Source organism: Perognathus longimembris, chromosome 3 (genome assembly GCF_023159225.1).
Source record: "Perognathus longimembris pacificus isolate PPM17 chromosome 3, ASM2315922v1, whole genome shotgun sequence".
Lineage (NCBI taxonomy): Eukaryota > Metazoa > Chordata > Mammalia > Rodentia > Heteromyidae > Perognathus > Perognathus longimembris.
In genome coordinates, this window is record NC_063163.1 from 118,254,387 (window position 1) to 118,277,040 (window position 22,654).

Sequence of the window (22,654 nt, forward strand, 5' to 3'; positions counted from 1 at the left end):
TGGCGGCTCTGGGGAAGGTTGGTCACCGGACCTACTCGCTCATGGAGGCCTTCAGAATAGTCAACATATTCCCCACCCTTCGTGTTCAGTGTTAACCAGGGCCTCCCTCAGAAAGTTCTAGTCTCTAGGCCTCAGAGACTCGGCCTGGCATGGGCAGGGGATGGAGACCCCAGGTACAATGAAAGATGGCTGGACACTGGCCTGAGGAAAGGTGTCTACATGTGTGCCAGCCCCAGGTTCTCAGGAGCACACACGCACATGCACGCGTGTGCACACGCACGCACACACACACACACACACACACACGAGAGTGAGGGATGAGAGGTTTATTCAGGAGGGGAAGCCCAAGCTGAAAGTCCCCATCCCCACCCCTGCTCAGCCCCGTCAGCCTCACCCCACTGTGCTGGCCCTGCTTGGGTCTCTCCAGGCCCAGGGTGCCTTCATAAGTGACATGGAGGGTGGGCAGAGGGCAGAGGGCAGAGGGCAGAATCCCCACCCAGGCAGCGCGTGATACCCCACCACCTGCCTCCTCGCTCTCCATCATCAGCGAAAACCAAGCTCCACAGTGAAGGGAACCCTGCAAGCCCGTGCTATCTCCTTCAGGATCTGGTAGCCATTTTTATGCGGATGTGGCTTAACCCTGGCAGGTGGACGAGAGAAATCCCTGGGCTGAGATGGTCCTGCCAGGCAGGAGTGCCCGCCCTCCAGGGACCATAGCCTCAATGTGGGTGGGCGAGCCCAGGGCAGGATGGGACCAAGCCACGGGGGTGAGGGGAGGCTTCCATCTGTGGAGGCGGCGGCTCTGTTCCTGCGAGGCTGGCTGCGGTACAGAGGCCCCGCCGAGCCCCACAGCACCAGGCTGCTGGGGAAAAGGTGGGCCTGTAGGGTTGGGGGCTAGGAAGCCGGCCTTGGCCAGATACCTACTGACTCCTCCAGACACAGGGCACTGGCAGTGAGGCAGGCTGGTGCCCTGTCAGCCAGTGGCCCAGCCCGAGGCGGAGGGGGGCGGTTAGCAGGGAGAAGCCACCTGTCCCTCACCCCTGTGGTAGGTGAACCTCTGAGCATAGGAATCACGGCGACCACTGTAAGTCACCAAGCAGGAAAGGGGCCTGGCTGGTGGGGCGGCAGGAAGAGTCCAGGATGCCCGGAGAGGGCTGGCAGAGGCTGCAGGGGGCAGGGCAGAGCTCGATGCTTCCCTGCTCCCCAGCTAGAATACAGTAGCTTAGCAGGCAGAAGCAGTAGGGAGGGCAGGGGTGACGGTGACGAGCTGCGTCTCTCCTGCCAAGTTCATGGGGCCTCGTTGGACCCGATCCCGCTGCCCTTGTTGACGTAGAATGGCCGGTAGTGAGACTGCGGAGAAAATAGGACAGGTTAGAGAGCCAGCAAGCCCACCTCCCCAGACATGGCCCTCAGCTCCCTCAGAAGCAGTGGGGGGGGGGGCTAGACCCACCCCCCACCCCCACCCAGGGCCCTTGTGGCTTGACTGGAAGGCTCTGTCCATCCACCCCGAGAGCAGAGTGGATCCCTCAGGTTCTCCCGTTTGGGTTCATCCTGCCCCTGGATTAATGCGCTCGAGCCTCCGCCTCCCGCAAGGCCCCGCCAGCACGCAGGCCGCCGCCACGTTTCCCTGCGCTGTCTGCTCTACGGAGCTCTACAGCCCTGCGCCCAGCGCCTCCTGTGGGCCGACGCACTTTGCTCTTACCACCACCCATCGAGCAAGTTGCTGTTGCTGCATCCTTCCTATCACCCAGCAAACGAAGGCCAGGCAGCCCGCCCCAGGGCCCCAGCGGTCAGCTCGAGAGTCCGGCCTCCCACCTCAATCTTGGCATCATTTCATGTGTCTCGAGGGCTTCACTGACTCAGGTTCTCCCAGACAGAGGGGCGCAGTGTGGCCCGACACGGGCCCAGGATCCCACAGCCCCCTCCATTCACTCATCCTGCCCCGCCACTGGCATTGGGGAGCACCTGCCTCTTGGGACACTGCCCTGGGTGCTTCTGGACGCTCAGGGGCCCCCTTTCCTCATATCTGGGCCCAGAGATGCCCCCCCAAGCCCTAGGATGAAATAGAAGAACAAAATGAAGCTGCTACTTTGCCCCCTGCAAACATCATGGGCCCCTAGAGGGTCCCAGACAGTGGCCCTGTAGGTGATCTGAGTCGGAGGCTCAGCCTGATCCCCAAGCAGAGATGTCACCTCCTCTCACACACACCCCAGAGCGGCCAAAGCCCTCCCCGGCCCTGTCCCAGCAGGGCTGTATCTCTGGGGCAGCCACGGCCGGCAGCTGGTTCACCGCAGGACTCCTGCCTGGGTGATGGGCTTAGCCTAGCCCTGGGCTAAACCAGTTACCACAGGAAGAAACTGAGACCCTGGGTGGAGAAAGACACAGAGCTCCCCAACCCTCACCGCCAGCCCGGATCCCAGTGGGGTCCCCAAAACCAAGAGCGGAGCTGGAAGAGGCCCGAGCCTTCCTGTCGGGAAGGCCGGGTGGACGGGGTAAAGGGACTTGGGACAGGCCTGGAATGGCGGGTGGGTGAGGCCACAGGCCCATGACCTCCAGGCAGCAGGCCCACCACCCTCAGGTCCTCTCCGGCTCAAGGTGGAAAGTCATAAAGACACCAGGTGTCAGCACTCACGCTCATAATCCTAGCTACCCAGGAGGCTGCAATCTGGAGAATCTCGGTTCAAAGACAGCCCAAGCTGCATCTCAAAAAATAACCACCACCACCAACAACAACAGCAACAACGAGCCAGGCTGGAGGCATGATAGAGTTCCAGACAAGCAAGAACGGGGCCCGAGTTCGAACCCCAGGACCTCAAGAAAAACAATGAAATAAAAGAAAGTTCCAAGGGCCATGCAATCACGTAAGCCATCTACTTCATTCTACAGGTAGGGAAAGTGAAGCACGGAGGACAAACACACAGCCCCTGCCAGCATCCTCCCCTGCAGCCCCCAGGGGGTTCAGAGCCTGCTCCGTGGGGACCCAGGCCTAGGGGCACACGGCAGGGCAGAGAAGGGCTGAGTCTGCAGTAAAAACCTCCCTTTCCCTCCCGCGGCCCCTCCTGCAGTCCTGCGGATACGGTGCCCCTGGGCCAGGCTCCAAATTACACACAGTCAGTTAGCTCTCCTTGCCCTCAAATTAAAGATTGTTTCCAATTAAACCAACCCCAGCCTCTTTGTGGCCCAGAGCAAACGACCTCGTGCTCTAACCTCCAAGTGCAAAGACTGTGGGAGACGAGGGCTGGGGCCTCTGCGGTACCTGGCAGGGCCCCTGGATGTGGCCTAGGCCTGCGGAGAGAAGCACTGCAGGTGGTAGCGGTCCAGCAGGTGACCGTCCCGATCACCGCCCTCTCAGGCAGAGGTTAGAGTCCTCAGGTCTAAAGGATCACGGGGATCGCTTCATCTAAGCACTCACTTTTATTTGGGGGGGAGGGGCGGGGGGATGGTATAGGAATTTGAACTCAGGGCCTTGCACTTGCTCAGCTGGTGCTCTGCCACTTGAGCCACATCTCCAGCCTAGCGTTTCGCTGGTTATGTTGGAGTCTAGTGAAACTTTTCTGCCTGTACTGGCCTCACACTGAGATCCTCTAGATCTCAGCCCCCGGAGTAGCTAGGATTACAGACACGAGCCACCCACACCCGGCTCAACACCACATCCTACAAATGAAGACGCAGAGTCCCAGAGACGGTGTGTGCCTCCTTCAGGATGCTACAGCCAGCAGCTGACCTGGGCCCCGTGGGACTCTATTTGATACGGATTTCTAATGTTCCGGCCTCCCGGCCCCCATACTATTCCGCAAGTCTTTGCTCTCAGAGCCAGAAAGCTGCCCTGGGGAGGGGGAGGGGGAGGGGGATCCATCTCCAGGATGTCCAACTCCTGGACTGCGAATCCCATGATCCCGGAGGACGTGAAGATCAAGCCACCAACCACAGGCACCAACAGCCACGTGCACAGTGATTGCACAAGCTGCTCACGAGTGTGGGCCCACCCAGCTTCCCTGCCCGCGAGCCCTGGCTCTCTCCTGCCTTCGCCGCACGGAGCTGTTCCAGCCCCGGCTGTCTACCCTTCTCCCTCCCACCGGCCCCAGCACAGGAGGAAGGGCGGGGTGCTCTCTCCCCGCCGCCCTCCTGGAGCGGGGTCACTCACCAACAGGGTCTGCTTGCCAGATTTCCAAGTCTGGGGCTGGGCCTTGGGGGTCTGGCTCCGCATGAGGGAGGGGTAGCCTGGGGAGACAAAGGCTGGTCAGAGGGAGCCGGGGCTGGTGGTCAGGGACCCCCCCCCCGAGTCCAGAGCAGCACAGCTGCCTACCCCAAAGACCCCCCCCCCAAGCGCCATCTAGCCCCGAACCAAGTGCAGCCACCTGAAGAGGCATGCGAGCATCCGGGGCCACAACTGGCAGCTGGAAGCCAAGGGGGGAAGCAGCGAGGCAGGCCAGAGGAGGGGGAGCGCCCCACCACTGTGATGTGCGCATAGCCACACTTGCCCCGTGGACTCCCCCCCACACCCCGTGGACTCCCCCTCTCTTCCAGAACCCAAAAGGGTGACTTGCACGCACTTCCTGGCAGGATTCCTCCCAGCAGGAGGTATCCTGAGTCTGCTCCTCACTTCGGAGCCCAGCTTTGTGCCCACTGTGCCCGGCCGGGGTGGGTTGCACCCCGCCTGGCTCGGCCTCCGGTTGCTCAGCAGTTTGCCTCAGCTGCACAGCAGGTAAGGGGCTGGCAGAATTTGCCAGATGCCAAAGCTCCTACTCTTGCCTGGCACCCTGGCCCATGCCTGTAACCCTAGCTACTCAGGAAGCTAAGATCTGAAGACTGACCGAGGTTCCAAGCCAAGCCAGGCAGCCAAGTCCAAGTTCTTATCTCTGATCAATCACCAAAAAGCCAGAAATGGAGCTGTGGCTCAAGTGGTAGAACACTAGCCTTGAGAGAAAAGGCTAAGGGACAGCGCCCTGGCCCTGAGTTCAAGCCCTAGTACCAGCACACTCACAGGCGTGCAAGTGTGTGCATGCATGCACATACACACAGGAATACTCTTGTCCCCCTTCCTCACTAAAGAAATGGGGGCCCAGAGAGGAGCAGCGATGAGCAAGCCGGAGCCCTGAGCAGGGGGCCCGGCTGGGCTTGGAAAGCACCAGGTCCCCAGCCCTCCTTCAGCACACAAGGATCTATCTGTAGGGAGCCGTGGTTCACAGACCAGCAAAAGCCACACCGCGCCAGCCGTCCGCCCTCAGACACGGGCGGTGGAGGCTGGGACCCACGAGCCACGGCCTGGGGGCCGAGAAGCCCGAGAAGTAACCAGGGTCCGTCCTTGGCTGCTGTCCCGTCCAGCAAGGCTGCGGCCTAGCCGGGCACGCCCTGTCCTTCCCTGCTCTACACAAGGACGAGGGGCGCCCGGGCCACCTGCAGCACTTCCCACGGGGGCCGAGCAAGGCGGCAGGTGGGGAGACAGACCCAGGGCTCTTCCCTGCATCCGGGGGTGCGGAGCAGCCTGGGGGAAGGGTCCCACAAGCCCTGGCTGGACAGGGAGCAACCTCCACAGGTTTTCCAGAAAGAAAATCCCAGGCCAGCCGTGAGAGGCGGGGACGGGGACGGAGTGGTGGAGAAGCCCGGCCGCGGGCAGCAGGCAGAAGTCCAGAGAGAGTGCGTCGGGGTGGCAGGGCAGGGGGCTCTGGGAAGGAGGGGCCGGGGCACCCTGGAAGTGGCAGAGAGCCCCCACACGGGGTGTCTGCCCTGCTGTGGGAGACGAGAGGGGAGGAGCGGGGGATGGGAGGTACCGGGATTATTTTTAAACAGCCCACTGCGGTCCAGTGGCTTGGAAAACTCAGCAGTGGCCTGTCCCAAGGTGGTGAACTGATAGGGGGTTTGCCCAGTGCCTGCCGGGAGAGAGAGAGGCATTAGCAGCCCACACCGTCCAGGGGGCCCTGCGCTCTGGCTTCCGTGCTCTGGGACCCGCTCAGCCTCTGGAGCTGCCCAGGAAGCCCAGCATGCTCCCCGCCTGGGGGAACACGGGAGGGGTGGGGGGGGCTCAGCCCTGCAGAGCAGCCTCGGCCAGAGCCCTGCCCAAAGCCACCTGCGTGCTGCCACCGCGTTCCGGGCTCTTCCTCCAGGCACCGTGTTTGAGCAGCGCCCCCTCCTCCCCCCACCCCCAGTCTAGGCAGGCCACTGAGGAGCGGTGCCAGAATTGACTAGGGACCAGGGATGGAATCTTCTGGAAGCCAGATAGGCCAAGACACGTCCTGGAGATTCCCACTCTTGACCCGGGGAGCAGAGCTTTCCCCGATATTCTGCAGGACAAAACCCCCTCCCTCCCTCTAGCTCCCCTTCCTTCCCTGGCCAGCCACGCAGGAGTCCTGCGCCAGGGACGGGGCAGGATGACCCAGGAAGGCCCGCTCGGTGTAAGGCCACTCCAAGGTCAGTGCTGGGGTCCATCTGCACCCCCCCCCGCAGCCTCTCCTCCCTGAGCACCCGCCTCCCATCCCTCCTTTCAGATCAGATATTCTGGAGGCCAGAGGGAGACAGGGTCCCCCTACCCCGGTTCACCCAAGCTGCTTCTAGAATCTCCTGGGAGCCATATGAGGGCCAGGTCCCCTCAGGGTGGCTCCAACCCCAGGGGACAGCAGGCACCGACCACCTGGCCTCATTCTGAGTTCTGGGAACCCCAGTGGGTCGAGGGGGGCAGGTGTAGGAAAAGGACGCTCAGCTTGTCTGGTCCTAGCTCCCCAAAGGGGCTTCCACAACGTGACTCCGAGGGGTACGAATGGCCTCCACTGAAGGAAGTTGTCAGGAGAGCAAAGTTAAACCAATCGGACGATGTAAAAGCCTGGTGGGTGGGGTTGGGGGGGTGCCTTTGAGCCCTGTTTTTAGAGCACATGTTAAGGGACCAGTAGGTGGTCCCAGGGGCTCTGAGAAATGCCACGGCCCAGGCCCCCACCCCTGCCTTTGGCCAGCCCAAGCTCTCATCTCCCGGAAGGGAGGCACAGAGACCAAAGCAGGGGCCCGTGGGAGAGCTCACCTTTCAGGGAGAAGGAGGAGCTGCCTTGAACAGTGGGGTGGTCATCGGAGCTCTGGATGCTAGACGAGTACTCCCAGACTCGGGAGGTGTAGTTACCTGGCAGAGCAACGGGAGGGCATCAGACCTCCAGGGGGAGATGGGAGAGGAGAAGAGAGGAAAGGAGAGGAGGGGAAAGAGGGGGGGGGAGGAGAGGGGAGGGGAGGGGAGGGGAGGGGAAGGGAGGGGAGGGGAAGGAAGGGGAGGGGAGGGGAGGGGAGGCAGACTGCAGGACCATCACACAGCCCATCCTGAAGCTCTCTCTGACCTCCTGTGATCTCTCTAGCCAAGAACATGCTTCTCTTTAGTCCATGGCTCACGCCTATCATCCTAGATTCAGGAGGCTGCGATGCAGAGAATCACAACGCGGAACCAGGCCAGGCAGAAAAGCCCACAGGACTCCATCTCCAAAATGACCAGCAAAAAGCCAAGCTGGAGGAGTGTGGCTCAAATGGTAAAAAAATCCAAGCCAGGCCAACACGCAGCCCTGAATGAGTTCAAACCCCAGCACTGACCAAACCAACCCATCAACCAAAGGTACAAGCACAGTCGTGCACCTGTGCCGCCTGCAGATCCCTGTCCCCGGAGTCGAGAGCCAAACCCTCAGTGCGGCCCACAGTCTCGCAGGAGGGTCCCCCGCCTTCCCACCCGCTCCCCTGCATTCCACCTCACTTCTCTCTCCTCTGGGGCTTTGGACCCAGAGTAACCTACGCCTGGGACCCCCTCCCCTCCCCCCACTTCCATTGGCAATTGGGTGGGGAGTCTGCTTGTCAGCGTCCAGGGCCCCTCCCCTAGGCAGTGTGTGCCCAGCCCCCGCACCCCTGTACCCCGAGGCCTGTGTTACAATCGCATATGCATATTCGGTTCTGGCTCCCTTTGTGTGGGTGAGGGATGCTCCCACGTGCAAGGTGGAGGAGCTGGTGGAGGGAGGAGGGTGGGGAGGGGCGCAGGACATGGGGAGGACCTCGAAGCCAGAGTCTCAGAGCCCCCACCCCCTGCCTGGGAATGGGACACCCCCCCCCCAAGCCCTTCCTGGCAGCCTGGAGCTGCAAGGGCCGCCCAACTCAATATCCACCCAGAGTAGCCAGGGATTGCCCCGGGAAGGTGGGAAGAGGGGGGCTCGGTGGCTAGGAAGAGCTGGGGTTGGCCATCAACCCCCAGTACAGGCTCCATCCCAGAGGATCTCGAGGAGGACGGTGAGCGTCTCTCCCTAGGCCCCATGCCCTCCTTCCTCCACCAATGGAGTCCTTCACTGCTGGGCCTGGGCAGGATGCGCCTGCTCCGGCCTTCCTTTCCTTTCCTAGCTAAGCTAGGACACCAGGAAGCACCTATGGCTTTTCGGCAGAGAGGCACGCAGGTCGGTAGTTGCTGGGAGGAATCCCCCAGAGCTAACCCCAGACACCATGAGCTAAGTGGCCCCCTTCCTGCCCCCGAGCCCCACACTGATCTCCTGCTGGGGTGTCCAGTGTCCCCTCCAACTGTGCCAGCCCACCCCCACCCCCCTCCTGCCCCCCCCCCCGACATGGAGCCCCTCCCCACCTTTGGTGCCGTACAGGTTGTTGAAATTCTTCTGGTTGGTCTCCTTGGAGAGGCGGCCGGGAGAGGACGGCTGGTAGGATGAGCGGGCCCCACCTATGGGGAGAGCAGGAGAGGCATCATGCACAAGCGGACCCCACGGCGGGGACCCACGGCCTCCGACTCCGAGGAGCTGAGGACCCAAGAGCCCCCAGGGCGACTGAGCTGTAGTGCTGATCAGGTCGAAGGTGGTCTGGGGTGGAAAGTGCTCCGTTGTCCTCTGTTCCCAGAGCACCGGGCCTCACCTCGCCTGACAGTCCTGGATGACTAAGATGGACGATTGCTCTACTTAGGATGTTCCGGGGGTCCCCAGGAGGCTGACAAGCCAACACTTTCCTCCTCAGCCACCCCCCATGGGAATGACTTGAGACTAGAAACGGGGTGCTTAGGAAGAAGAGAGAGAGGCCATGGTGGGGGCAGAGGCATTGCATTGGACGGCAGCACATGGCTGCCGAGAGCCTCCGGTTCTCCCTCCACCGGACCCCGCGCGGCCCGCGAGGAAGGGCGTGAGATGGACAGCCCGCCTCATGCGCTCAGAAGCAAGCTCCCAGGCTCAGGGCCCGGCGGCCTCTCGTGGGTGGCTCAGTTTCCCTGACCTCGACGCTTCTCACCAGCCCCTCCCTGCCTCTCCCCTACCCCGAGCCTGGGAGGAGAAGAGGACCTGTGCCCCCTCCCCCCACCGCATGGCTCTCAGAGACACTGGGGGAACCTGTTTCTTCCACCTACAAATGTCACTGGATGACTCACAGGCAGAGCTAGAGGCTGTGGTGGGGGGGGGGCACTGAAGCTAAAGGGGTGAGGACCACCCCACAGGGCCCGCAGACCCTAGGGCTCCCAGGCAGTCTCCCTCCCCCCCACCTCCCGGCAGCCGACAGTGGGGCCACGCTGGCTCTCCATCTCTCCCACGGAAGCCACTTGCAACTGCCAGCCCAGCCTCTCTTGGGGGTTAAGGAAGCCAAAGGAACCCAGCTGGGGTACACACTGACTAGAAGGTTCTGGAAAGAGAAGACTGATGAGTCTAGTTGTAACAACACCCAGGGCAAGGAGCCACCAAGGAGGGGCTGTCTGATGAAGGGAACTGGCGGCACCAGGAATGTCAGAGAAATGGGGGGGTGGGGGTGGCTGGGATCCCCGCCTTAGACTGCCTGGTAGGGTGCAGGGGTTCCTCTCAAGTGAACTCACCCTCCAGATTCCCAGCCCTCCCACTGTGGGTGCATCCGGCTCTTGTGGTGACAGCTGGGGGCCTCTGCCCCGGCCCTAACTCTGGCCCTGCCCTTCCTGGTCCCCCCCACCCCCCACCCCCCCACTCTGCACCACAGGCACACGCACACTCCCTCTACCCTTGGCCCATGGCTCGCCTTTGCACTGTGGTTCGTGGCTGGCCCTCGGAATTCGCAGTAGCACGACCAGAGCAGGGCAGCCCCGGCCTAGACCCCAGCCCAGGCACAGCTATGGTGACACCCAAGTCCCCCGAGGCATGGGTGGCATTCTAGGCCACTTCTCCAGGGGACTGCAGAGCCACCAGCTTGGCGACGGGCCCGTACGAGCAGGCTCAGCACACAGCGGCTGAACTACAAGTCCAACGGGGCCCAAGGGGCCGTGCCAGCCACAGGCCAGCCTGTCCCAGGCCGCAGGAGCTGACTCAGGAGAGGACGGGGGGGGGGGGGGGGGGGAGGGGAGTGGCTCAAGGGGCAGAGCGCTTTCCCAAGAAGCATGAGGCCCCGAATTCACCCCAGTATGCTGGGACCTGAGAAGGAGAACTGAGGAGCTGGGTAGCAAGTCAGAAAACCCAGAGGCGGCATAGAGGGGCCCTGGAGGTGGCGGCCTAAGCATCAGGACTCCTCAGGACCCAAGTGAGGGCTCCACACAGCCCTGCACCGGCAGAGAGGAGGCCCTGAGACCTCCTGAAGGATGGGGGGGCTAGAGGAGGGGCTCCCATGCCTGAGAAGAGAGGGCTCAGAGGATCGGAGACATGCTGGGTACACCAGCACACCTGTCACCCGGACAGTGAGCGGAGACACACTGGTAACCATGCGGGGACCGAGGGACATGCCCAGATGCTCCCGGGCACGGCAGAGGCGGGCCGGCCGCCCCACCCAGGAGGAAGGAGCCGGGCTGAGTCAGCGCGTGGGGCCGGGGCTGCCCTCACCCTTGGGCGTGAGGTACATGGAGTATCTCTTCATGGTGTCTGGCGGGCTCCACTCGCTCCCGTAGCTGCTGTAATTGTTCATGTAGCGGTGGTCGCCACCTGGGAAGGACAGGGGCCAGGTCAGCGGAGGGGACGGCGGGGAGGACGAGCTGGCCCACTGCGGCCCGGCCCTGGGCCCCACCTAGGGAGAGCCAGCGGTCCAGGCGATCCGGGGTCTGAATGATGGGCCACGGCCACCCACCCTCTCCCGTGAGCCACACCGCCAGCCACCGGGCAGCACCGCCAGACACGGGACAGGGCATCAGCAAAGGAGGCTCTCCCCCCAGGGCTCCCCACAGGACAGGGCAGGGCCCAGCCCTCCCCCGGCTGCCGCCTCGGCACCGCCTGGCACCGGCCACAGCTGCGTGGAGGCTGTGACCTAGAACCGGGGCTGTGGGCAGCCCAGAGACTGCGTGGAGCCTCCCTCCCCAGCTGGGCATCCCGCGATAGCGCCCTCACGAGACAGGCAGCTGGTCCCTGACGGGGCTCCTCTACCCCCTCGGCCCCCGTGGGGACGGGAGAGGGACGCTGCCTTTGGGCATTGGTGGCTGCATGGGAAAGACATTTTGCTGAGCCTGGGCCGTGGGTGGAGCTTTGGAGAAAGTGCTCGGCCTTCAGGCCCTCAAAGGACTTGATGGGCAAGGACTTAATGGGGCCGTTTCTCAGGTTCCGAGGCTTTCTGGAAGATGACTCAGGTGACCCCGGCAGGGGCAGCCTGGCTCAGAGGAGGGGCTGGTTTCAGCAGAGCTGGTGAGTCAGAGACATTCTGCCTCTCATCATCGCCAGCCCAGTCCAGCAGGCCACGCCCAGCTCAGTCCCCCGAGGTACGGGCGGCATTCTAGGTCACGGCTGGAGACTGGCCCACACAAGCAGGCTCAGCACACAGCTGTGGAGCTAGGAGTCCAACGGGGCCACAGTCCCCGATTCCCAGTCCGGGCACCCTCAAGGAGAGGGTCCGTGCCTGCCACAGGCCAGCCTGTCCCCAGCAGCAGTTGACTCGGGAGAGGACTGGGGGGTGGCTCAAGGGGCAGAGCGCTCGCCCAAGAAGCGTGAGGCCCCAGATTCAATCCCCAGCACCACCGAGAGACAGAGACAGAGAGAGACTCAGCCCGGGAGAGAAGTGCTGGTGACCTGCCCACACGAGGGCACCTACCGTTCTCCATGTGGTTCCTCTCAATGAAGTTCCGGCTCAAGTCAGCCTTGCACATCTTCTCAACATGGCGCATGCACACATTGAGCAGGTCATCCTTGAAGTTGCCAAGCGACTGCCCCAGGCCCTCCCCCTCCAGCAGGACATGATAGGTGGGCAGGGGTGGGGGAAGAGAGTAATTGCTCATCAATGCACCAAACTCCTACCAAGGAAGAAAAGAAGCCGTTAACCTCCTGAGTCTCTAGGAGCCGTGGGGCCATTTGTGTGGAAGTGGGTGCCCACAGTCCACCGGGAAGACTGTGCTGTGAGCCAGGAGAGCTGGGTTCTAGGCTTGCTCTTCCTTACTGCGTGAAAGGCCCAATTAAAGCCCAGTGCATGTTACTATCTGATCTGTGGCTCCATGGTTCCCAGCCTCTGAAGTGGGAAGGTTTGTGCAAATGACACAGGCTAGGAAGAATCTGGGATGAAGCTATAAAGAGACGCAGGACTTCCTGGGGCATCTAGGTACTCCCACCTTTGCACGTCTCAATCAGTCCAGACTCTGCACTTCTGTGCCCTTCGACTCCCTTCCACCTCACAGAAGATGCCTCCTCCTCCTCCTCCTCCTCCTCCTCCTCGTGGCCTGGAAGACCCCACAGAAATTCCCTCTCCTCCATAACGCCGTCCTTCACTTGTTCTAGCCCGCTTGCCCTTCTCCGAGTTTCCGCAGGCATTTATCTCCTGAGCCACATGCTTTATCATTTAATTACACACTTTTCTATACTGTTCTTTAATTGTACACGTCTTATCTTCCTAGCTGGATTGCAGCTGCTTGGGGGCAGAAACCATGTCTTAGACTTCTCTATTTACCACAGCACCTAATAGAGTACTGGGCACCCAGGAGTACCCAAAACATTCTACTGGACAGAAAGATGGATGGTTGAGTAGACAAACAGACGAGATCAAAGATAATAAACAAGCAGCACTCAGTCATTACCCAGGAGCAGACAATACTAAATCAATCACCGAGCTCTTTCCAACCGGAGCCTGGGGCCCTACTGGTATATAGCAATCAAAGTTAGTGCAAGGTGGTATTCGTGTGCCTCCATCTTCAGTGGGGGAGTAGATTGGGTGGAAGAATTAAATGGTTGGATGGATGGATGGATGGACGGACGGACAGATGGACGGATGGGGGGTCTGAGAGAGTGGATGGGCAGGGAGGACTAATGGTGGTATGCCGTTACCTGCAGAAAGAGCACAGAGTCACTGATGCTGTGCAGTTGCTCTCGGGTCTGCTTGTCCTCATGCAGCACCTTGGCCCTCTCGTCCAGGGCATCCACGATCACCTTCACCTGGTCCACAGCATCCTGCTCCCGCTGCTCCAGAGCAGCCCTCACTTCTTCCTTTTGCTTCTCTAAGTCTCGCACCAGGTCCCGGAAGTTCTGCTCCAAGATGGCCTTCTCATTGGTGGTGAAGCTCTAGGGGAGGGACAAAGAAGGGCTTCACTAAGGAGTGGAGGGGGCCCTCCCTCGCGAAGCCCATCTCTGGGTTCCTCACACAGGACGAGGGCCTTTCCGCTGTCCTTGCTTGGCCACCCCGCTTGGCCATGAAACTCATTCAAGGGCTTCACGGCAGGCTGCCCCCTGCTGATAGGTGGACAGTGGAACTTGCAGCCACCCTTCCTCGGCCACTGTGGACCCACCATTCCACGCCTGAGCCACTCCCTGTGGGCCCAGACAATCTCTCATGAGCCAGGCCAGGTTCGCCAAAGCCCTAGCCAGAACCACGCATCATTCAGAAAGGGAACTGGCTGGCATTCACGTGACCGGGGCCAGCAGCCAGTAACTTCAGCATGCGGTTTGCAATTACCCAAACCACAGCAGACAGACATCTAGCCACCCTGGCACAAGCAGGGGCGAAATGGCAAGTGTCTGCTGGTTTGGTAGTCGAAGAGCCGGCATTTCTTGATCTTTATTTTGTTACCAAGTGAGCTGTGGGTGACAGGAAAGAGCCCACCGATATGTCTGGTCAGGATGGAGAAGGGGAGAAGGTAAGAACCTCAAAGGAGGTGAGAAGAGTGGGGTCAGCAGGGGCCCAGGCCCGCCTCCTGCCAGCAGGAGCCCCGGGCTCACCTTGATGCGGTCTTTCTCCTTCTGCCACTTCTCTGCTTCATCCTCGACCTCGATGATCTTGAGCTGCAGCTGCTCCTTCTGCAGTGACAGCTCCGTCTGCAGGAGTGGGGAGAGGGAGACGTCAGGGAGGGAGGACGGGGACCAGAACCAGACCCCCAGGCCTCCAGGCCATGGGTCCATGGAAGACGCAGATTCGTGGTAGGCTCAGTACTCATCCATCTGCTAACAGTGATCTCTACGCTGGTCACGAGGTCAAACCCCGCCCCCTGCACTGCCCAGCCATGAGGGCGTCCTGGCGACATCTTTGTAGGAGCTGGACCTCCCTAGGCAGGAGGGGAGGCTTGCCGGTGGGATTCCTGCTCCTCTCAATGGCCATGAGGCCATGGGGGGGGGAGGCCTCAGCCCAGCCCAGCCCAGGGAGTGTCCCATAGCAGCCACAGGAAGCAGCGTTTCTGCGGCATGACGTGGGGCTTGTGTTGAAAGCCGGGGCCAAGATTGCCGCTGGCACGGGCTCCGTCTGGACAGGCACAGCTATAAACCTGTTTATGGGAAAGGAAACAGCACCCGCAGCTTCGGCAAGGCAGGGGCTCTCACCCGGGGTGTCTGGGAGGGAGAGGACCGGAGGGTAAGGGCCCTACGCTCCTGTTCAGGGGCCACGCATGCTGGAGGGGTCTGGGTTGGGCTCTTTCTGGATTGTGCCAGAACACTGGGTCCCGGCACCCAAACCTTCTGTGAGGGGAGAGGCCCCTCTTGGGAACGCTTCCGTCACCCAGGCCAAGGCAAGGGAGCGGCATTGTATGTTTCCTCTCATAGGTGGAAGCTAGATCTAAACTATCCTCAGACATAGTAAGCGACACGGGTCTCTAGGCCTCCACACGCAGTGAGCCGAAGGGGGCTGCTCTTCCGAGAGGAACACCAAGGCAGAATGCCTGTTCCTCTGAGCACACCAAATGAAATGTATCAGAATGAACTCCAAGAAATGGAAACCAAAGGTGGTTGTTGTTTTTCTTTCAGCGGTTTTTTGTTTTTGTTTTACTTTTATCTTGTTTGTTCATTTATATATCTCCTTGGGAGGGCAAGTGGAGGCGCAGAAATGGAGAGACAGGGTGAACAAATGCAGACACTATATTGAAAATGAACTATGCAAGATGTCAGTGGGAGATGGGAGGGGAAAACTGGGAGAGATTGAGGGAAGGGGTAACACTGTCCAGAAAGAAATGTACTCTTTACCTGCTTATGTAACTATGCCCCTTCTGTATATCACCTTTATAATAACAATAATTTTTTTTAAAGAGAGAGAGGTATAAAGCTAAGGTCAACGCCATTCAGTCAAGTCAAGGGCACGCCTTCAGTTTAGCCGGGCTCCTCTCTAGAACACCCAGGGCCCTCCCAGCTTAGAAGGCGAGCACCTGGCAAGTAGTAACAGCACTGCGTCCGAGAAAGTCTTGGTTTGCTCAGAGACACCCCCCAAACGCTGGGTTTGGAATGCAGATCCCAGCCCTTCTTCTAGCTGTCTCCTTGAGGCATCCACAAGTAGAGTTGGAGGACACACAAGCCTCCAGAACCGTGGGCTCCATCGCCCAGGAGTCCTGAGCTGCCCTGCCTGTCACCGCTCCGCACTCCCCTAAGCACCCCACGAAGGTGCAGAGGGGTGCCTGGCGTTTCCAGGGCCATGGAGCTGACAGTGGCTAGAGCAGCTGGGTGGCTTTGGAGTTGCTGTCCAGAGGATGGGGGAGGAAGGCACAGAGTTCCCCATGCAGGGAGCACGCTCCTGGGACCCGCCCCTAGGCAAAGCAGGAGGGCTAAGGGTGGGCTTAAACCCCTGTGAGTGGGAGGTTTGACTAGAGAAGGAGAAGTCCAAAGGGGTGGCCTGCATTATCCCAAGGGTCACCTGTCGGGAGGTGTATGGTCAGCTACAGTTAAGAGAAGGCCTCGCCCAGGGAGCATAGATTCCCTGGGTCAAGAGGGAAGGGGAAGGGCTGGGGATATAGCCTAGTGGCAAGAGTGCCTGCCTCAGATACAAGAGGTCCTAGGTTTGATTCCACAGCACCACATATGCAGAAAACGGCCAGAAGCGGCGCTGTGGCTCAAGTGGCAGAGTGCTAGCCTTGAGCGGGAAGAAGCCAGGGACAGTGCTCAGGCCCTGAGTCCAAGCCCCAGGACTGGCCAAAAAAAAAAAAAAAAAAGAGGGAAGGGGAAGGTACTGAGTACTTGGTCGGAATCCACTGGTGCTTAGACCGAGAAGCACCTAGGCCCAGGGGAGAGTCGTCCCCCTGCAGTCCATCCTGCGTGTGAGTGATTGGGGGGGTGGGGGGGCGGCCTGAGTCTGCAGACGTGTGAGCCAGCAGCCTGGCGGAAGTGGGGCAGAGGCGGCCGGCCGGTCCGCGCAGGGCAGGGGCCGGAGTGGAGACGGGCTGTCTGCGGCAGTGGGCGGGAGAGTGGGGCAGGGAGGCACAGAACTGGCCCTCCTTTTCTCTGGGGCATGAAAGAAGTTGGACCTGGTCTGGGAGGGACCTGCTACCCACAGTGGGCAGGATCAGACTCGCAGGACGTCGTGGGCTCCCTGCGACACGGCTAGCATGGCCCCTTGTCCCCAGGAGGAGTCTTCCCCATGGGAAGGAGGGCTGGGCTCAGGCCTTTAGGGAGGCGCCTTGAGCCAGTTTAGTTCTGGGTGGACTTTCCTGGGCCGGAAATAACAGAACCTGGGAAGATTCTAAAGACACCGAGTCCTCAGTGGGAGGACTCAGGAAGAGGGAAGTTGCAGAGTGTCTACCACAGGCCAGAGATCTTCAGGCAGCAAATGCTCCTGGGAAGGAAGGCCTGGGTGCTAGTCCCGCCTTCCGGGTGCAGAGAACCTCGGCAGAAAGATCCTGAGACTTCCTGAGACCTCATGATTAGAAAGAAAGCAGCAAGGCCCAATACAACCACAAGACTCCCTCTTCTGGAGAGAACTAGCTCTCTTCAGAGCAGCTCCAGGGGCAATGGCTCCAGGCACTCCTGTAGCACACTGACCTTTCCCTTCACCCCTAATCTAACCTAGGCTCCTTCCTTTCAGATGAGCAATCTGCAGATTCTCTCCCTTCTACTGCTCCCTGGAGGCCCCAGCTTTCTCTTTCTCTCTCCTCCCTTGGAATGTGGTTGGAGCCCTTTATGTCTAACAGGCCTCAGCTTCCCACTGCCCCACCCCTTTCCATCCCTCCCTCCTGGTTCCCTTCGCCTTGCCCCGGCCTGCCTCTAAATGCTCCCTTTGTTCCTTCTCCCACACTGTCTGGTCGTCTCCTCTCTGATGCCTGGGACAGCCCTCAGTGGGCCATGCAGCTGTGAAATCCTTCCTCCAGTCGGTGAGCACAGGTCCCTGGGAGCTGGGGGATGGCACAGCCCTGTAGTCTCAGCCTGGACAGGGATTTCCAGGGTAGCCCTGCCTGTGGACTCACCTAGGCACATGGACCTGGTGCGTCCCCCCATCCCTAGGGAAAGGTGTGTCAGCTGACCGCCATCATCCCCTGGCCTGAATTAATTGCATGGGCCTTGGGCTGTGACATTTGCCAAATGAGCCAGTTAATTGCCAAATTTGTACTCCTAGACACATGGTAATTATCTGGATAAGAATCTGAAATGTTGGATAGATTTCCCTGTTTCCACTCAGATGTCAAGCAGCCCCGAATCAGTTCATCTACTTGATCAGCGTCTCGGCTCCCTCCTAGCCTCGAGACGAGGGAAAGGCCTGCTGGGACAGGACAGACATCATCCTGACACAGAGGGAGCCCTACCTCCCTAGGCCTCGGTTTCCTTGTAGTAAATTAGACTAGATCTCTGAGTCTCACCCTGGCACACATGAGAACCCTGGAGGGAGACTTTAAAATAGAGACCCCCAGGCCCAGACCCATTGAGCCAGAATCTTCCCAAGGAAAGGCTTTGGAATCTGAAGTGAATCCACCTGAGGCCCCCACTTGGAGCCCCTGGACTCGGGGAGCACAAGAATTCTCTTCTGGTCCTCCAGGAAGGCAGTGTGTCTGGTATGGGTCTCCTGGCATCCCCGAGCCTGTCTCCTTATCCACGAATCAAGTACAATACCTTCCCCCACAGGTCAACTGCATTTGTGGCCATGCAAATGCCAACCCCAGCACCTGGCACACAGACACACTCCGGGGAGACCCAGCCGCCACCTGCCTGCCTCCCAGTCACTCTCTTTCTTGCTTTTCATCTGTAAACCTCTTTTATTTGGCTGTTTCCAGACTCTCAGCAGGTCACCTACGCCCCATCTCACACCCTATCCCAGAGCAAATGGGAATTCTCCCTGTAAAATCTGAGAAAGGCAGGAGGGGGCTCCTGGGTACCTCGGCCCTGGCCCCTAGTTTGTGTCCTCTTCCCAAATCTCAGCCCCCACTGTCCGCCCAAAGAGCTTTCCTGCCTAGCTACACCAATGTGGCCAGAAACCCAAGGATCAACGGCTGCTTATGACCAGCAGCCTCCCTGGAAGAAGTGGCCAATCAGATGAGAGTCAAAGCCACGGGTCAGGGTGGAGGAGATGATCTGTGCCAGATGGTGGAGCTGGGAGACACCAAGGCTGAGCCCCCCCTAGGGAGCACCAGGCCTGAGTGCTATCAGAACATCCTTGACTACGTCGCCCAGGCTGGCGCCCCAGCAGCCAGGCCAGAGCAGTTAGCGGCCCATCTGAGTAAGGTCCTAAGGGCCGTCAGACACAGGAAGGGATACCCAGATCCTTTGTGACTTGCCACCTAGCCTAGGAAATACACAAAGGCAGAGGGGGGACCAGGGCGCATCTCTGATATTTTGGAGAAGGAGACACGTGGCGACCTGAGGTTTTACCAAAGGAAAGGACACTGTCGTGTCCCCATGCCAAGTTACCTTTCTCCTAGCTCGGCCTCTGCTCACCGTCTACTCCCAGTCTACTCAGAGTCTGTAGGTAGAGCAAAGGGCCGGGAAATCAACACCCACAGCACGCTGTCATCATCAGCTTTGTGCAACTAACCCAGACAGGGCTGGGCTTCCAGCCTCCAGCCCTCACAGCGGCCTGTAGAGCAGGTTCTGCCCAGGCTCCTGGCAGAAAGCTGTGTGGGGGCTGATGTTTGGGTCTGCAGGGGATGCCTCCACACGATGCCAGGATTGACCTTCCTCCTCCTACCCCTGCTGTATGCCAACGTCCCCACGTCTGACATTCCAGCAGAGCGGGGCTCAACAGACGGTTGCAGCTCAGCCCCGCTTCTCAGCCCCACTTCTCCCTACCTCTCCTCACAATGCACACGTGTGCACGGGGGTGGGGCTCTCCTCACACGTGTGCACAGGGGCAGGGGGAGGGGGCTGCCCTGAGTCCTGCTATTGCAGTCACTCTAGTTGAACTAGCACTTTCTCCTAACGCACACATCTCCTGAGGACGTAGGAGCTTTGTCTCCCAACATGCATCTTGGCTGAATCCCTTCCTTCCTCCCTCCAGGCCAGGGCGCAGAAAGAGACTAATGTTCCACTAGGCCTGGCATGGTCGTGTCTGCGCCGACTCACTGGGCTCCTGCAGTCCCGGGAGGGTGCGTCCGTCTTGTCTGTGTGTCTGAGCTCTGCCTCCTGACCTATATTTTGAACCCTCAAGTCCAAGGATTATCTGAGTCTTACAGAAACCCTCAAACTAAAACATGAACTTTGGAGTTCTTGGTGCCTCGTGTGGGGCTGCCCACCAGGACTGCCTCTTTCCCGGGACTAAGAACGTTCAGTGGTAGCACCCTATCTATAGTCCGATGGCGTTTGGGACCAAAGCCTGTACTGAAAGTAGATCAATGTGTGTGCCCGGCTTGTCAGGGAGGTGGGAACCCGGAGCCCCTGCCCCCTGGGCACCTTTTTGCCCCCTCCTTACCTCCAGAACTCCAAGGCTTTTCCAAGAATCTAGGACTCCATGGGGGAACTTGACCACCAACCATAGCCCAACCCCTCCATGTCACATGGAGGGAAACTGAGTAAGGGAACGAAAGGGACTTGTCCACTGTCTAACGGCTAATTGGAGGCAAAAGCAGGACGGGGGAGCACGATCCTGCCTGAATCCCAGGCTGAGGCCGCACAGCTTCAGTCTCTGTGGCTAAGGATGCCTGCCCTGTGTTCTGTTCCGACTTCCCAGGTGAGGTCCGCAGGGATGGGCCCTCGGCCCCTGCCCCGGCTCTGTCCCCCAGTATGAAACTTGAAGCTCAGAGAGGTCCAGGGTGAACATGAAACTTCTGGAAAGCATCTTTGTCTGGTCTCATCTTTAACTCATCCCTCCTTGCCCAAGGGTAGTGGGGAGGTACAAATAGAGAGAGAGAGAGAGAGAGAGAGAGAGAGAGAGAGAGAGAGAGAGAGAGAGAGAGATGGCGAGGGCTAGGCGAGGAGGGACCCAATGCCGCCCTGCTCTGTGGTTACAAAAGCCTGCAGAAAACTAGAGTCCTATGCACTCGGCCGCAGGAAGCTTTGTCCCGGGAAGGCCACCTACAGCAGGGAGCTGAGGGAGCGTAGGCCCAGCTCCTGTGGGGTGAGGGGTGAGGGACCGCAGCCACAGCGACCCCCCCCACGGGGCCTTCCCCAGCACGTCCTGCCAACTCGCCTCCACTTGCCTCCGCACCGCCCCTCAGCCATGCCACCTAATCCACACACAGGACTCATGCAAACACCTGTGCCAACACCCACACGCATTCAGAGCACACATCCATGCCCACCCCGCCCCGGCGGTGTCCAGCTGCGGCCACACCCCGCGGGCCCTTCCTGAAGGAGGCCAGGAGAGGTGGAGCAGGCCGGGCATCAGATGCAGCAAGCGGTGACTGCACTGCAGACACAAAGCCCGCAACGAGGACGCCTCAGCGGCCCCCAGCTCTCTCCTTCTAGCACCTTCCCTTAGCCCCCAGCCCCTTCCCAGGGGCCAGCCCCGCTCAGGTAGGAGACATTCTCTCTCTCCCTTAAGACAACCAAGCCAGGAGCCGCACCCAGACGTGCAGGCCCACCAGTTGCGTCTTGCGGACGGAGTCAAGCCCCCAGCCTTTTCTGAGCCTCCATTTGATAATCTATGAAATAGATCTTAGAAGATTGCGGGTGGGGGTTCACCTTGAGCCCCTCATCCTGAGTGCAGAAAAAGAGGAAAGAAAAAAATGTAAGCCAGTCATGCTGGGGGCTGGGGGCTTGTGTCTGCCATTTTAACTACTAAAAAGGCTGGGATCTGAGGATGATGGTGCAAAGCCATCCGAGGCAGGAAAGTCCGTGAGGTTCTTACCTCCAATTAACCACCAAAAAAAAAAAAAGCCCGAAGTGGAGCTGTGGCTCAACTGGTAGAACACTAACCGGCCTTATGAGAAAACAAAGAAGCAGTGCCTAAGCCCTGAGTTCAAGCAAAGTAAGAATAGACTAACAGAAGCACATAGAACAAGAGCCAAACACGGCAAAGACAGAAGCTAGGGAGCCCCGGGCACAGGCGGGGTGAGCAGGACAGGGGCAGGGGAGGAGGGGGGCCCAGCGAATCACCTCCTTCTCGGCCTTGGCCTCCTCCACCGTCACGGTGCTGTGGTTCTTGTGCTCCTGGAACATGCACAGGTAGCAGATGCAGGTCTGGTCGGTCTGGCAGAAGAGCTCCATGGTCTTGCCGTGGAAGGGGCACTTGCGGGCCTCGAAGTCCCGGATGGGCTCCAGCAGCGGGTGGTCGCGGAAGGCGGCGCCCTCCAGGTGGGGCTTGAGGTGCAGCTCGCAGAAGGAGGCCTGGCACACCAGGCACGACTTGACGGCCCTCTGCTTGTTGCCGATGCAGGAGTCGCACAGCACCTCCTCGGAGCCCGAGCCGGAGCCCAGCTTGCCCCGCCGGGGGGCCCCCAGGTCGGCCCGCGGGAAGCTGTTCCTCCGGGCCTCCCCGGGCTCCACGATGGTCACGGAGGGCTTGCGGGGCTCCGAGAAGATGGACTTGCGCAGCTCGCCCTTGTCGGCGAAGGTGACCGGGGGCTTCTTGGCGGCGCCCAGCTGGAGCCCGGCGTAGGGGGACCTCCTGCCCTCGGCGGAGTCCATGCTGAAGTAGTTGGGGCCCTTGTCCTCCCCCGAATCCACAAACTGGATGATGGGCCTCCGCCACTCGGAGCCCGAGAAGAGCGCGCCCTTGCCCTCGCCCGCCCGCAGGGCGCTGCCCAGGCCCTTGGCCTCGGCCGGCTCCCCGCCCTGCCCGCTGCCCGGCTTGGCCTCCTGGCCCTCGGCCTTGGTGCCGTTCTCCAGGGTGCCGTTGGGGCCCGCGGGGCTGCGGGCGTCCCTGGCGTCGGGGCTTGAGCTGTTGCTCCTGGAGGCGTCCGCACCTTCCATGGCGAAGTGGCTGCGGCTTCTGGGTGCCGACTGGGGCTGCGGGTGGGTGAGGCGGCGAGTGTCCGGGCAGGGAGTGGGGCAGGCGGCCACGGGCCCCCGAGACACACCTGAGACACACCTGCAAGGAGGCGGAGCCGCCGGGCGGAGAGCCCGCCCGCCCCCTGCCCACCCCCTGCCCGCCCGCCCGCAGAGCAGCTCGCTAGAGCCAGCCACGCCTGCTGCGCATTCCCCCCAACCTGGGGTTTGCTTTTGAGAAGCCATTTCCCCCCTCCCTCCGT

At 60.5% G+C, this 22,654-nt stretch overlaps 1 protein-coding gene across 1 annotated transcript; it reads right to left on the minus strand.

Moving 5' to 3' along the window:
- Window positions 1-1,180: 1,180 nt before the first annotated feature.
- Trim29 (tripartite motif containing 29) lies at window positions 1,181-22,428 on the minus strand. Its single transcript, XM_048340993.1, has 9 exons — window positions 21,561-22,428; window positions 14,070-14,165; window positions 13,182-13,415; window positions 11,962-12,160; window positions 10,770-10,868; window positions 8,585-8,677; window positions 7,010-7,105; window positions 4,145-4,221; window positions 1,181-1,350 (listed from the first exon to the last, which is right to left on the minus strand). The coding sequence occupies exons 1-9, from the start codon at window positions 22,374-22,376 to the stop codon at window positions 1,288-1,290; spliced, it is 1,773 nt and encodes a 590-aa protein (XP_048196950.1). The 5' UTR covers window positions 22,377-22,428; the 3' UTR covers window positions 1,181-1,287.
- Between the last annotated feature and the right edge of the window lie 226 nt (window positions 22,429-22,654).

Excerpts from the sequence above, each read along its gene's own strand:
- Trim29 (XM_048340993.1), bottom strand. The coding sequence starts at position 22,376 with ATGGAAGGTGCGGACGCCTCCAGGAGCAACAGCTCAAGCCCCGACGCC. Across the intron at positions 14,166-21,560 it reads AGGCCAAGGCCGAGAAGGAG|ACGGAGCTGTCACTGCAGAA; the intron begins GTGATTCGCTGG and ends CCACTCCTGCAG. Across the intron at positions 13,416-14,069 it reads AGGAGAAAGACCGCATCAAG|AGCTTCACCACCAATGAGAA; the intron begins GTGAGCCCGGGG and ends TCCCTCCCCTAG.